Source organism: Ooceraea biroi, chromosome 3, assembly GCF_003672135.1.
Source record: "Ooceraea biroi isolate clonal line C1 chromosome 3, Obir_v5.4, whole genome shotgun sequence".
NCBI classification, from domain to species: domain Eukaryota; kingdom Metazoa; phylum Arthropoda; class Insecta; order Hymenoptera; family Formicidae; genus Ooceraea; species Ooceraea biroi.
The window spans coordinates 9,296,293-9,312,217 of NC_039508.1; the positions used below are offsets into that span (position 1 = coordinate 9,296,293).

The 15,925-nt window shown below is 41.9% G+C and overlaps 1 protein-coding gene and 1 long non-coding RNA gene across 2 annotated transcripts; one reads left to right on the plus strand and one right to left on the minus strand.

Annotated features, from left to right (window-relative positions):
- Positions 1–2,855: 2,855 nt before the first annotated feature.
- LOC113561640 lies at positions 2,856–4,926 on the plus strand. Its single transcript, XR_003406332.1, has 3 exons — positions 2,856–3,037; positions 3,401–3,825; positions 4,482–4,926. It is a non-coding gene; the product is annotated as an uncharacterized LOC113561640 (long non-coding RNA).
- Positions 4,927–5,933: 1,007 nt separating this feature from the next.
- On the minus strand, positions 5,934–11,341 carry LOC105276982 (facilitated trehalose transporter Tret1). Its single transcript, XM_011335072.2, has 5 exons — positions 10,180–11,341; positions 8,148–8,677; positions 7,569–7,874; positions 7,021–7,223; positions 5,934–6,917 (listed from the first exon to the last, which is right to left on the minus strand). The coding sequence occupies exons 1-5, from the start codon at positions 10,259–10,261 to the stop codon at positions 6,617–6,619; spliced, it is 1,422 nt and encodes a 473-aa protein (XP_011333374.1). The 5' UTR covers positions 10,262–11,341; the 3' UTR covers positions 5,934–6,616.
- Positions 11,342–15,925: the final 4,584 nt, after the last annotated feature.

Consider the following 15,925-nt stretch of genomic DNA (forward strand, 5'->3'; position numbering starts at 1 on the left):
ACGTTCTTTCTCACATCATGTCACATTGTTAATGTTGTTTCTTGGAATTCGACGATTTTAACAAGTTTATTACATAACTCTGCGAAGTCCTGAATAATATTCAACGACTGTTAACACGCAATTTTTGTTCCACGTATTCCACGTTTTGCAAGTATTTCTCGCGCGGTCATCTGCGAACAAAGTGGCCGCGCAAAAACAACGTTTTTATAATTCATAACTGTGAATACTGATGGCTCATTGACTCGAAGACCGCGCACGTTTTCCGCGAGCTTGAAGCGCAGTTCAGCTAGGACAGCTGAGAAAACGTTTGTCCAGCGCAAATCCCATTTTAATGAGAAAAGACAAGTCGCGTGTCGCGTGCGCGAGTAATGCACAATCCGCCGTTTCCTCATAGTGGAAAAGTTTCCAGATATTAATCTTTCTCGCGCGACTCTTTCGAAACTCATCCGCGCGATATTAACTGACACTCGATATCTCATTTACTAATTATACAGCAATGAGCTGCGCTTCTTGTATTCCGACAAGTAAATAGTAAATAGTAAAAAAAGGTCACTCGACTCGCAATGACTCGAAAATTTTTCGCCTGCTCGCCTCTGCTGGAAAGTTTCGCATGACTTTCCTATGGGGAACGGCGTCAAAGGAGGAGGAAAAGAAGCAGGAGAAAATTCCACATCGATAATTTCAGTAATCGATAGCTTTATCGCTGGAAGGCACGATTTTACAACTGCAACTTTCTGGAGAGCCTTCGATAGCCTCGCAGGCTCAGAAAAATCTCTGATAATACCACGCCGTTTCCATAAAGAGATCGCGTTATCGGTGATTATTCTCTTCGTTGTTTCTGCGAGTAGCAGAGATTATTAGTTTATTTACTAAACACACATCGTTTCTTAACTAAAACAAATCGACTCAGTGATTCCTAGTGAATTATCTTGCATTATTTGCATTACATATGATTCAAACGATATTGATATAATAAAACTTGTCAAACCTCAAAACTAAATATGAAATCAATAATTAACTAGCCAAGTATCTAGAAGCAGTTTGAGTATTTTACCCAAACGTTTTCCATGCATACTCTAAGAGAGTATCGCATGACGACATTGAAGTACTCGGCGTGCCCGAATCACATTAAAACGTCCTGTCCTACCTATAAGAGACACAAAATTATTTGCGAGTCATTATTGAAAATCATGAAGATACAATACAAATCAAGATATTGTACAAATTTACAAGATTTACAAAATTTACAAGAATACATGACCACTGCGATCCGGGCACGCCAAGTACTTCAATGTCGTCATGCGATAAGAGAGTATGCATGGAAAACGTTTGGGTAAAATACTCAAACTGCTTCTAGATACTTGGCTAGTTAATTATTGATTTCATATTTAGTTTTGAGTTTTGACAAGTTGGGAGTTTTTATGTACTTGACGTATATATTTTTTCTTTTTTTAAAAAGATTTTTTAGGGATTATCTTTTAACAAAAATGTAGTAGTATTATTGATGTATTTTTATCTTATACTATCTTACCGGTTTGCATTAATGCTGCAATACTGTATCCGATAATGTACTAAGGCCCAATTTCTTCACCTCTCGATAACTTTATCCAAAAGATATCTCGTAGAATCAGTTTTCTTCACCTTTGTAACCTGACAGAATATGGTAATTTATAATAACATTCTAGACACTTTGTGTCAAAAGTGAGTAGTATGAAGAATAGCTATCCGTTAAATACGTAATCAGAGGTTTCAATGAAGAAATAAATTTTTAGTTACCTGGAAGATAGCTATTGAGAGGTATGAAGAAACCGGGCATAAGTAGAGAATGATAAAGGAAGAGAGATATCAGTCTGTTAGTTATCTCTGAAAGAGTTTTTTATTTTCAATGGATATTGCGGATACAAGTGTTGTATACCGATACTATTGTTTTGTTCGCTACCGCGTCGCTTGAATGAACTTATTGGATTGGATATTGTCGTGCAACGTCGTCGTCGTCGACGTGGTGCAATGTCGTCCCTGTCGCCGTCCGGCGACGTGGTGCAACGTCTTCGCCGTCGCCGTCCGGCGACGTGGTGCAACGTCTTTGCCGTCGCCGTCCGGCGACGTTGACGCAGCGCGTCTCTGCGCTGGCGCCCAGCGTCTCTGCGCCGGCGCCTCTGAAAAGCTGGCGCCTTTGAAACGCAGGCGCCTCTGCTGCGCCGCGCGTCTAAAACGCTGGCGCAGCTACGCTGGCGCCTCTGAAACGCTGGCGCTTCTGAAACGCTGGCACAGCTACGCTGGCGCCTCTGCTGCGCCGGCGCCTCTAAAACGCTGGCGCCTCTGAAAAGCTGGCGCCTTTGAAACGCAGGCACCTCTGCTGCGCCGCGCGTCTAAAACGCTGGCGCAGCTACGCTGGCGCCTCTGAAATGCTGGCGCCTCTGAAACGCCGGCGCCTCTGAAACGCTGGCGCGTCTGAAACGCTGGCGCCTCTGCTGCGCCGGCGTCTCTTACGCCGTCGCCGTTCGGCGACGTTGGCGCGGCGCGTCTCTTTATAGTGAGTACCCGGTTTTACGCCGTCGCAGTCGCCGTCCGGCGACGTGAACCTATCGTACGTATGTGAACGCGCCTTTAGGGACAAAGTCGCTTTGCTTGTGTGCGTGCGAGCGTACGTACGTGAGTCTGAACCTGAATCTGGAGAAGAATGAAACGTCACAAGTGTTGCATACGATTACGGTATCTGAGGATGGAGTGCACCAATTTTTTTCGAAGTGGTCGCAATCGAAAGCTTGCATCCACATCATGTTATAAAAGTATCGTTAGATTTTTCAGTACGCCTTTAGTTCCTGAGATATTGTAATCAAAAGTTTATTTGACATGAATTTAACGTAAAATTCCGGATAAGCTACTTGGTAGCGCGCGACGTCTATGCAGTGGCTCTCATTGCTCGGAACCTTGTTCTTTATGTACTTGGCGTCGCGACGCTACCGCGTCGCTTGATAACGATATTGAGAGAAACTGATAACTACGCCGATTACTGGAAAATACTGGATTCTGGCAGGTACAAAGTTTTATTATTATATGACGCTTTTTACTAAATTGTTTTGAGTTCTGGCAAAAGTATTGAATATATTATTTGTTGAATAAAAGCATTTTCTACCCATCTGCATTATAAATAAAAGCATCCCGAGAATGTCCTACTATTACTGCCTATTTTCTGTTAATTGTTCCTCGCTTAATATCATCTCTGCAAACATTTTGTGAGAAATTATCATTCGTCAATATTTTAATATTAAATATCGTGTAGATTTATCTCGCTAGTAAATTCATGTATTACACACATGCAGTAAATTAAAAAAAACTGAAAGAAGAGTATTCGCCGCTCATTTATACAACAAATTTACATAGTTATTCTTATTTTCAGCATTAAGTAACTGTCTGACATAATCCGCAAAACATCTTCTGAAAACAATTGTATCTTTCAAACTTAAAAATCTTGCCGCTGCAACTCGACAATACAAAACTCGAATATCTCAGCGCAGGATTTCGAGATTAAAGATTAAAGATAAACAGAACCTGATTAGTCAGCAATAAATATTCAGAAGCGAAAGAAAAATTAACACGTAAACACACAATCGCATCGCTTTCTAATCTCGCTTGTCAGGTTCTGGAAACTACGGCTATCTTCGCACTTTTCACGATATTCTTGGGAAGAAAAATCGAATCGTATGCGACGCCGAACGATTAAACAATCGCCGCCTTAACAATGCTCCCCGCCGCGGGGAGAGGCTCTATATCACTATGATGTAATATCACAGAGTTACGATTACAATGAATCGCAGTGACGAGGTACGTCATGCATCACAGAGCTTAACAACTCGCGAGTTCAATTCAAGTCCAAAACTGTTCAATTAGCGATTGCACGAGGCATTCGCTTCAAGTGGCCATTTCAGATGGAACAATCGACGCAAGTCGTTCGTACTTCCGGCTGTACATCTTGCGAGAGATAGAGAACGCGAAAAAAAACTTCAAAGTTTCGCCAACGACGAAATTAGCCTTGAGTAATTATTGCGTCACTGGTATCCCACAACATTCTCCAATTCGTTGTCGAGCAGCTATCGGGAAGCTGTAAGATCGAAATAAGCGCGGAACGCGCAGACGAAGGCACGAGCTGGCGCGAGTAAATGAACGTTTCGTCAGAGTTTACGTCAGTTGTTTGCTTGACATTATTCTATAACGGCTCGACGATAAGCGCAATCACAATCTGCGTTATCCGTGAAGATATTGGCCGGTCGCGATGTTCCGTCAGAAGAAATAGTAACAGGGCGCACCTAGTAGCCGGCAGCATTAATCATTTTTCCATTCTCGAGTGCGTGGAGTAACACGCTGTGCAAACAGCTTTAGTCATTCTTCAGAGCTGCGAGATAACGGCGAGAAGCATTATCGCGTAACTTTCAGGAAGAAAACGGAAGAATTGCGTCACGTTAATCGCAGAATGTTTTCAGGCTGTCACTTATCTGGGTCGTTGCGAATGGGTAATCGCAAAATCCGATCAATAGAGAAAGACCGAGCGAAACATCACATCGTGACGAAATTTATGTTAATAAGATGCAAAGGAGATAAATAAGAGCCCGAAACGCTGACGGCTTTGGCACGATTTGCTAGTGGATTTGCCAGCTGATCGATAGATCGTGAATTAAGTTGAACGGTTCTGTGTATAGTTTCTGATGGAATGTTTGTTGATAGCAAAGCGCTTTGACAGAAATTATACCTAATTGTAAGTCCGACTCTTGCACGCATTGCAGCAATTATTTTTGATAATTTTTGTTAATTTTTTATTATTTTGTAAACATGGAAAGGAGTTGTGTCGATTGACAAGAGATTTTTATTTAGTACTGTTCCTGGCGAATCTAAAGATTTATTTAGAATAAAAAATAATATCAACAACTCAGAACTTTTCGGAAAAGAAAAAATTTCTACGGGCTAGAACTTTTTCATTTCCGAGCTTACGGTATTTTTAATAGCAGAGAACTCTAGGCAATATAAAAAATAATATCAACAACTCAGAACTTTTCGGAAAAGAAAAAATTTCTACGGGCTAGAACTTTTTCATTTCCGAGCTTACGGTATTTTTAATAGCAGAGAACTCTAGGCAATATAAAAAATAATATCAACAACTCAGAACTTTTCGGAAAAGAAAAAATTTCTACGGGCTAGAACTTTTTCATTTCCGAGCTTACGGTATTTTCAATAGCAGAGAACTCTAGGCAATATAAAAAATAATATCAACAACTCAGAACTTCTCGGAAAAGAAAAAATTTCTAAGGGCTAGAACTTTTTCATTTCCGAGCTTACGGTATTTTCAATAGCAGAGAACTCTAGGCAATATAAAAAATAATATCAACAACTCAGAACTTTTCGGAAAAGAAAAAATTTCTACGGGCTAGAACTTTTTCATTTCCGAGCTTACGGTATTTTCAATAGCAGAGAACTCTAGGCAATATAAAAAATAATATCAACAACTCAGAACTTTTCGGAAAAGAAAAAATTTCTACGGGCTAGAACTTTTTCATTTCCGAGCTTACGGTATTTTCAATAGCAGAGAACTCTAGGCAATATAAAAAATAATATCAACAACTCAGAACTTTTCGGAAAAGAAAAAATTTCTACGGGCTAGAACTTTTTCATTTCCGAGCTTACGGTATTTTCAATAGCAGAGAACTCTAGGCAATATAAAAAATAATATCAACAACTCAGAACTTCTCGGAAAAGAAAAAATTTCTAAGGGCTAGAACTTTTTCATTTCCGAGCTTACGGTATTTTCAATAGCAAAGAACTCTAGGTAATATAAAAAATGTAGTATTACTGTCACAGTTATATATTAATATATTAAAACTTTGTAATTATATATATTATATAATGATTTATAATACTATAATACTTTCCAAATTTAATAATTGTAGTGTAAAAAGATTATTTATTTCATTAAATTTACATTCTAATCCATTAGTGTCGCATTAATTAATTATTTCCTAATTACGCTATTGATTACATCCACAATACTTTAATTACAGTACAAAAGATTATTAAACTAACTGCTTACTTTTCCCACGTTAATTAGAACGCAATAAGGATGTTTAATCATGCTTGCGTATGCACATTTGACATTAATTACATCACTAGAGTATACATCTATAACTGCAGCGGGGTCAAGATCATTAAACGAACATTTAAACAATGATTACTGATAAATTACTTAATCGCAAATGTAAATAGCGTACGATTACGTGTGAATAAATTACGAATGAATGTGCGATAATAACAATTTTGCGCGTGCGTTGATGAAACTGCATAAACTACATTGAGCTCAGACACAACGCTGTATCCCATCGCAAATGGATAGTTTATGCACGAGTTATCGAAAGAGGCGATAAATCATGAAATTTATTCTTCTTAACGACTTTGCTACTTATTGCTTGATGCACTATCCGCAGCGCAAACGCAAAAAATCTTCATAAAACTCTCATCCCATAATTCGTTGCATCAACGATTGTGCACCTGCAGTTTCGCAAGTAACAATAAAAGTATTTCTTGCACCGACTCTCGTTTCTTCGTAACAACGATCGCGATGCGCGAAGATTCAAGCCATTGCCTTAATTCGATTCGACTGAACGCCATTCTGCAGCTCCTCCTGGATCTCCTGCAAAGATTTTCCCTTGGTTTCCGGTACGAAGAAGTACGTGAACACGGTAGCGATCGCCATGATCGCGGCGAAGATCCAAAAGGTGGTGTCCGCGCCCAACTCCTCGTTCATCGTTGGGAAGGTCTTCGTCACCAGAAACACCAGGAACCAATTCAGCATCACGGCGACACCGGAAGCCACCGCCTTGGTTTCCGCGGGAAACAGTTCGCCCATCAGCATCCACGGTATCGGACCCAACCTGCGCAACGTGTGCGATTATCATCTCTGTTTTTTCTTTTTGAATATTCTTTGTGATAAAGGCATGATGAAATTATTTGAGAAAGACCACTTGCAAAACTCACCCAACGGAGAAGGCGATCATGAATAACGTCAAAGACGTGAGCGGTAGCCAGCCGAGTTGGCTGACGTCATTTCCTTTCGCCTGGAGATTGAAGTATAAACCGAGAGCGATGAGACTCACCGACATAACACCTGAGGAAAACATTAGCAGCGGCTTCCTTCCGGCGCGATCGACAATCAGAGCTGCCACAGCTGACATCACCACCTGCCAGAAGTAACACTTCAGGTAAACATCGTCATCCATCACGAGATAATTAAATAATTAATGATAATTGCGGGAGATGGATATGCTGATATACGCACAAAATCGTCATGATGTAAGTACTACATAAAATTAAATGTAAGTACTACATAAAATTGCGACGTACTAATGCTAAAGAAGACTTAAAAAACAGAATCAAATTTAAAATCAATTCGAAAAAAATGACTAAATTTAATTAAAAGACTATTTGTCTAAATTTGAGAAAATTCTGTTTCAGAGAAACACTTGACAAAATTTTCTTGCTTCAAATAATGTATAATATATTTATATGCGTGTCGACAAACGCACCTGAACGAGTGCCACGATTATAGAGGCAATATTCGCCGGTATCGAGCTTCCGGATGCTTCGAAGATAGTGACAGTATAGAAGATCACCGCGTTTATGCCTGACAATTGCTGGAACAACATGCCACCCAACGAAGCTAGTAAGGCCTTCCTGGCCGCCGGGGTGCGGATGAGATCGAACACGCTGGACTTCCTCGACGCTGCCTGCTCGGCTTCCCGCTGCATCTCCTCGAGTTCCTCGGACGGATCGTAGGCACCGCCTCGCAGGACCGTCATCGCCAACGTGGCTTCTGGCTTCCGCTTCTGGTTCTGCAAAGATTTGAGACGCATTGGAGTCTCCATTCATGAGCGAGAAACTTCTGCAAATCGAAAACTCACAATTATGATATCTCTTCTCGATCATATAACAAAAACTCTCTTTCTAGATAAAATAATCTTTCATCTATAGTGCTTTAATGTGAGATTATACCTCCTGATGATATACATTAGCAAAAAGTATTCAAAATAAAAAATTAACTTAATTAATTAATTAATTAAAAGAAATAAAATTCCTATTTATAGGGGACTAGCGATTCTACTTACCACCAGCCAAACGGGCGACTCAGGCATCCACACGAAGGCAGCCAGGAAGCCGACCACTACGAGAGCGCAGATCAGGGTGAAAGCCGTGTAGTTCATCACGGATCCGAGGATGAAGGCCAGCAGAATGCCAATCGTGAGGGCCAACTGGAACAAAGCGCCGAGCATACCTCGGGTCGAGATCTCCGCGATCTCGGAGATGTAAGTCGGCACGAGGACGCAGGCCGTCCCGACGCCGATGCCCACTATGAACCTGGCCACGTTGATCAGCCACAGGCTGGACGCGACTACGATGATCGCCCAGGAGAGGAGAAACGGGACTGTCAGTAGCAGAAGCGATTTCTTGCGGCCAAGTTTGTCGGCCATCGGCCCGGATGGAACAGCGCTGAACATCGCTCCCAGAGCCAGCAACGAGCTCACCCAGGATCCTTGTTCCTTGTTGATGACCAGCCAAGAATTCGCTTCATACAGCTGGGGTAGCACCGGAGACGTCCAAGCTAGAGCGGTGCCAACGGCGATGGCCATTATGGAGGCTGAAAGCACGTGGAACGGATTACAAAGGAAACGTGGAAAGGCCTTGAAAAACGAGGATTATTTTCTTGCTTGTTATTTAATTATTAAATTATTTGTATGCTGGTCATTCATAATTTGATATGTCCGTTGGACATTTTTATTTAATAATCAGGTTAATTTAATATAAATAATTTAATATCTTTAGTACTTTACTTTTTAAAAGATAAGATGGATGTACACTGATTGTGAGTGTCTACATTTGTGATATTGAAAAACAAATACATGATAATTAATTAATGCGTGATGAACTGAGATTTTTCCATGTTTTAGATATTAATTTGCAATGTGTTTACGAGCGTTTAAAAATTATTATCTGACGTGACGATAAGGCCGGCATTCGGAGCGAACTTTATCGAGCGCCCAAACTTCAGCTTGCCCGATAAGAACCCCCGTCACACAAAATAGACAGTACCGCATTATGACATGCTTGGTGCTGAATTGGTTCGATTCACAGAATGTAGACACATCGAACAGCAAATCCACTGTCCTGAAGGGATCTCGGATTCGCCTCGCTCTCGTGCCGCGGACACATAAGGGTATAAATTATGGCGGCAAATCTCACGGCGAGACAGACGTCTCCGTCTCCTGGCGAGATGTGACGCTCGCTTTCATTATCACTGTTCTCGGATGGGGGTCTCGCGTCCTGACTGATAAAACGAACTTAACGAGAAGATTTCGCGGGTAATGCAGACTTTAGCATGTCGTGTCAAGATAATACGTCTGATTCACATTTGTAATAGTGTAACTTTTTATCTCTCTAATCCAATAATTTCACAACAGATACAGGTAACTGATAAGAAATCTATCTTAAGTCCAGTTTCTAGGAAAATATAAAGCGCGCAAGAAAGTCATAATCTCTGTGCATTAATCAGATTTATCAGGTTAATCAGAAAAATATCTGAATCCAAGATCATTTTGTGTGATGTTTAAAGTGCTCTTTTACTCGTCCCGTATCAATATAAATACCGGCACGAAGAGTTGAAATTAAAAGCATTCGAAACACGTGAATAAAAACTGAACATCAAACTGGATCATTATTAAATCGATAATCCAATTCGCGTATATCTGGAGCACGAGCTGCAATTTGATACAACACGCTGTACACTTTCCGAGCATGTCAGTTCATAGGTAAACAGCGAAAATGGAATCTAAATGCGAGTCACCACGCCTGCTGCGGGCTGTTTATTAAAGACTCGATACTGCACGTCGCTGGCGATCGATTTAAGCCGACGCATTACTTACAAGTGCAGCTCTGAAATTAATTATAATAACAGTAATATGCTCAATACGTAATCGGCAAGAGGAGACATAAATTCCGCGCAGTTTCCACACCCTTTCACTCGAGATTGCAGGTCCCGTGCTTGACGCAGGCTTTCCGGAAGCTCGCGAAACCGCGAAAGCGGCAACGGACGAGCGAGACGCGCCCTGTGAATCACCGCGATGCACACAGTTGCTCAAATACCGGAAATAGATGCCAGGTACTGCCACAGCTTCCTGCCTTCCTGGCGCACAGGAACACCACTAATCATCCCGGTAGCCTCCATCTCCTCCGCGAATCAGGTTGCTCCTCCGTCGAGGGCACCGAAATAGGAAGGAAGATCGGCACGTTCGACACACTCAGCAATCCACCCCCGACGCTCTTTTCCTTTGACTTTTTTCGCCGTGAATGACGGACGGGAGCGTTCACCAGCGACAGCGAATAAGGGATGCAGGTCGCATTTCGGATCAAAGCCGATCGCGCGGGATCGAATGGACGGTACGCCATCGAGACCATGGTATATCACGTCCGTCACTATCTCATCACCATTATCACTAATCTCTCGCTTATCGGAACAAAAAAAGATTTAGAAATCGTGATAAAGATCGGGATCGGCGGCGCGGAGTCGAAAATTATCGTGAACGCGCACGCCGAGAATGTTGGGGGGTCGAATGGGGACATGGACGTCTCTCCTCTCCATGGATATCTCTCCACCAAGAACTGGTGCACCTGTGCAGATGTTTACGCGACGTCGAAATGGATTAGACGTTTTTCAGATCGACCGGCCTTCGAGCTCCCGTAAATACTCTGATAAGTGAAGAGCAGGAACTGTGTCGACCTCGCGAAGCTCCAGCGTAAGCTCCGAGAGAGCTTTCCAGCGTTTCCTGGTGGAATGGGCAACGTGATTCTGACGGGAGACATCAGGTTTGGAAAATCAGTATTCCGGAAGTACGGCAGCGAGTATAATAATGCAACGACGAGAAAATTAACGCGCGTTTGCGTGAACTCGTTTCGCTGAACTTGACACTTGAATACGCGATTGATAAAATTATCCGCCGTGCTATTCTTTCCCGTGTCGTATTGTAATTAGCGTCCGATAATACGGCGATCTTAATCCCAAAATCTTTTCTCAGAAGTCGTGACTTTTCCCGAGTACACCCCTTATCGATTGCCATGGAACTTTCATGAATCTTCGGAGAAAATAAAAGTCACGCCGGAAATAGCCGGGTATCGTAAAATATTCAGGCGGATTCGGGGTAGGTGATTTAGCGGCGCACGAGCGTGCTTCAAAGGAAGATAACTTTCCACCCGGATCACCTCCCGTTCTGACGCTCGCGATTCGAATCTGCGAAGGAATTCTGCATTATTAAGGTGCTCGAGGGTGCTCGGCGCTCCACCAAAGTGATTTTCAGCGAACAGAGATCAACAGTTTATGAATACAAGGCAAACCTTCTCGGAAAAACATAAGAGACATGAAAACTTTGCGTGTCTACTTCACGCGAGCCGCGCGGAAAACTCGGAAAAATCCGCGCAAGCTGCGACTAATGATTTTTACTTGCACGACACGCCGCGAGATTCGTTGCGCAAAATACGCGGATTTGACGCACGCGAAAATATTCGATAAAAATGGAAATGCCCGTGGCATAACCGCGACGATTGAATCGCGCGTGTAACGCAAGAGCGCTTGCTTGGCTCGCGGGGATGAAATGGAAAACGAATGAGACGCGGAAAACATTCGGCGGATTTTCCGGAAGGGAGAAACAGAAGCTGCGGTGAGATACGCGTGGGTAGGAACGCCGTTTTCTTTTAAGCAGGGAAACACGTTCTAGTCGCGTGACAGACACTTCAATCCGATTTCACTCGCTGGCAGGGCGCAGTTCTCGATTTTCTCCCCCATCGCGTTGAATTTCAGACTCAACGCGCGCATTTTCCGCCTTTCCGTCTCTCCCATCGTGCGTTCCATTCCCTTGGCGTTTTCCCGGACACGAGAAATCGGCTCGTCAGGGTGGATTATTACGTTCCTCTAGCGTGGAAACGCAGCCGGATGTTGGTAGGTAAAATGTCACGCTACTCGTAACTCGTTGAACTTTACTACGCCACTTCGCCCCATAAACCATTGTTGTACGTTTTCCTCCGTTCTTTTCTCTTTCTTTTGGTATTTTCCACGGCGAGCATTTTCTCCCCCAGGCTGAGTAGTGTCTGAAAAATCTTTCCCCGTCAGCGAGCTGATGCGAACATCGCGTTTGAATTATAAAAAATTTTTTCTACCCTTAGGGTGTTAATTGAAGACTAGGAGATTAAAAAGATTCTCGTTATAAAGAGAATTTTCTTCCAGATAATTCTAATTTTTCAAGAAAAAAGAGATTCTGATTAATTTAATTTTTGTTTTCTTAATGCTCGACAGTGCAGTCACGTATTTAGCGCGAATCCCTAATTTTCGAATTAACCCGATCGGTTTGGCTGAATAAACCGTCTGACACAGGAGCGTGACTCGTGCAAGTGGCTCTCGCCGAATGAATGCTGTTGTCATTTCATCAAGGTAAATTAAAACAGTTGCCAGTCGTTCCAAGGCGGATTAACGTGCGGGGTGTCGTCGACGATAAATTCTCAGCGACACGCGTCCCTATCGTAAATCGCACGCTACATCTAATGGCGGAAGTGCTTAACGAAGAACGTAATTTATCATTCTCGTATTCCTCACGCATGATAATGCTGTGGGATACACATAATACCTGGTGACATTGTGCTTTACTGCAGCTTTTCGAGAAATAAAGGACACGGCAACGAGCTCTTATCAAATCTCTAACGAAACTGGAAAAACAAGGAACTTCAACGTGCGACAAAGATTTATAGATGTTCCAATCGAAGCATGAAATGGAAAAAAAATAAAAAATGAAAATATTTTCGCCCACGAGACAAACGCTCGAGAAATACGTTATTGACAATTTTCAGTCACGGACGGCAGCTGCATAATCAATTGCTTGGCGCGAGACAGAATTCCTTCCAGCAGTATATCGCGCCAACAAATCAGTTTTATATTTGATCGCGGATCGATATCGGATCGTACTTTATCTGCTGTCTTGCCGATGAAAATGGCGAAAAATCCAGCGAGCGAGCGTCAGCAAGGAGCTGTATACGTTATCGCGATTTTCCGAGAGAAAGAGAGAGAAATGCAAGCGCACCTCGAGATTTGTTCAGCGAGATTAGATCTTTTTTTCCTCAATGCCACCTAATCACGCCTCGCGAGCACAAATAGATCATTTTTCCGTCATTTATCGCGTCGGAAGGAAAAACGCATCACGTTACAAACGCCTCGCTTGGAAAGAGAGTAGCAGAGAAGTTTGCCGAGTGCGCTGTGCACTCGGCAAAAATATCGCTTTTTTCTTTTCTCAGTAATGCCGATAGCTAACTGTTAACATTTTGCAATAGCGAAGCGCTGAGGAGTAATCAAATAAAATCAAAGCGGTCAAACGTTTTTTTTTTATTCGCAGATATTAGGTATGAAAATTATAAGATTCATTCAAGGATTGCACAAGGATATGAGACGAGGAAAATCCAACTTCAAAATATAATATTCCAATTTATTGCTCTCGGAAGGAACCGCCGCTCTTCGCAGGAACGGCGGTTCGACACGTCAAAAGTACGGGTTACAAGGAGCTGTAAAAAAAATTAAAAAAGCGAAAAATCTCTCGAAACACATGTTGCAACGAAGTAGATACTTGCGTATAGACACTGGCGGAAAGAAAGAGAGGAGTGTGCGAGTCAATGTCATAATAGTCATGGAATGATTTTCGATAAGCGCGAGGCAAGCAGATTATTCTTATAAATAAAGAACGAAATCGCGTCAGTGCACATTACGCGGATGAGTGGCAGTCTTGAAATCAAATAATTCGCGTGATTTATCAAGATTTTAACGCAGAACGCATGAAATGGGAACGAGATTTTGTGTACTGATCGGGATCGTTGTTCCAAATTGTTATTGTAGTTCTTGATAATTATAATATTACAGCTGGAATATGAGAAATTTTCAAATATAAAGTTTCCCATCTGCTTAATAAAAAGTATCAAAAGTTAATTCAATATTTTTTACATTCCGAGTTACAAATTGATTCCGGACATGAACATTTCTGTTTTCTGCTACGAGATTTTCTGCTACAAAAGATTTAAGAGAATCTGCTTTGCAACCGAGTTTCTTGGATCCACGAAGCCGTGAAGTTTCAGGTTCTTTCGCATCTTTCAGTCCTCAAATCATAAAGCTCCGTGACCGAATTCTTTGATGGCCAGAAAAAGAGATATTCGTTTCGGAAATATTGTACTGCTCGCGAATTCAAATGCTGCGAGTATTGCGAGAGAGATTAAACGAAATAACACGACGATATCGGCGCAATGAGTGAATGACTGATGTAAAAAAACAATATCGGATTTATTAAGTAACTGTCGTTGAACGTGTGTGCTTTTAATGAATAAACTGTATAGTATCGCAATAACGCATCAGTAGGAAATGTCGAGTCAAAAGTCGCACGTTTAACATTAAAGACAATTTTGACAAAGTAAGAGTTACCTACATATAATTCATGAGTTTTAATGTTCATGAGTGTTAACGTGCGTGAGCACATAAGCAGTTCTCGCACTGTTCAAGAATTATCATTGAAATTCGATCAACGCAAAGGTATTGCTTTTATCTTACTTCAAGTCTAAATTTAATTATTATACAACTATGTGCAAATTACGCGAGTGTTGATAAACGATAACCTTTCGCCAATCGAAATGAGAATATTAGAAGCTACAAAATTCGCGATTCAATAAAACTAATTATTCTTCGCCGAAAAGACGCTTCTCACACATATTCGTTTAATTGCAGACAATTATAGATTAATCAGCAAGAGCAGCTAGATTTCTTCTGGAATTCCGGTTCGCACAATTTCTTAATTTACGATGAACATAAATAAATAAATACCTGACAAAAATATACTCCGTGTGTGAATTTTTCATCACAGTGCTGTAGCTTGACGAACGCGAGAACCACTTGCGCGTTACTTATCGTTACTTATCAACGTTTAATCGCATGTGTATTGTGTGTATGTATCTGCGTGTGTAGGTATATGTGTAGAATGTGTAGAATGTTTCAAGAAAAATATTATCTTACGCACTAATAAGGCTCGTGTGCTTAAGTATTCAAGTCCCCATTCTTCTCGTCGCACGTGTGTGACGCTAAGTAGTACAGATGTTCAGTTTTCAGATCTAACCGATAACGAATGGATCACTTGATCACAGATCATCAGATCTATTCGTTATCGGTCGATTCGTTATCCAAATAAGTGTCACGAAGAGACGAAAAAGAGAGAAAGATATAGATAGAGAGATAGAGAGAGAGAGAGAGAGAAAGAAGAGAGCTCGACGGAAACGAGACTTTTCTCTTTCGAAATTTCGTGCAACGTTGATGCAGAACCTTCGAAAAAATACCGTCGGAATTAATTCATCTGCTTATCACTACGACACGCACGGACGCATATGGCGTGCAGCTCTGCGCGCGCGCAACGCCCCTTAAAAATAAAAATCGACGCTTTTCTATCGTAAAAACGCTCGCTGTTCGCTCACCTATCCTAAAGTTAAAACGTGCTACCGTAAAAATCGCGTGAGGGAAAGTGAGTCATCCCGTGTTTTGTGGTGTGCCCCCGGAGAGAGGAATTCGGACACTCGAACTCTCAACTCCTCCGCGGCTGAGCGGGATTTATTGGAATCGGATTTATCAGATTTCCACGGGCCATTAAGCGACAGGTCTCCTGGGTCTCTGAATTATCGGGTTCTCCCATGTCCTGACGATCTGGAAGTTTCGGATAGATGGGGCACTGAGGATCCCTCCGGATCTTTCTTGAGCTTCGAGTAACCGACGTGGTTTCCATGGCGCAAGGGTTCCATTTGCATTAACAAATTTCACCTCGTGGTGAAA

What these genes read in the sequence shown, in the direction of transcription:
- LOC105276982 (XM_011335072.2), bottom strand. Translation starts at nt 10,261, where the DNA reads ATGGAGGCTACCGGGATGATTAGTGGTGTTCCTGTGCGCCAGGAAGGC. An exon ending in AGTCGCCCGTTTGGCTGGTG is followed by an intron (nt 7,875 to 8,147) that starts GTAAGTAGAATC and finishes AAATCTTTGCAG; the next exon opens with AACCAGAAGCGGAAGCCAGA. An exon ending in ATGATCGCCTTCTCCGTTGG is followed by an intron (nt 6,918 to 7,020) that starts GTGAGTTTTGCA and finishes CACGTTGCGCAG; the next exon opens with GTTGGGTCCGATACCGTGGA.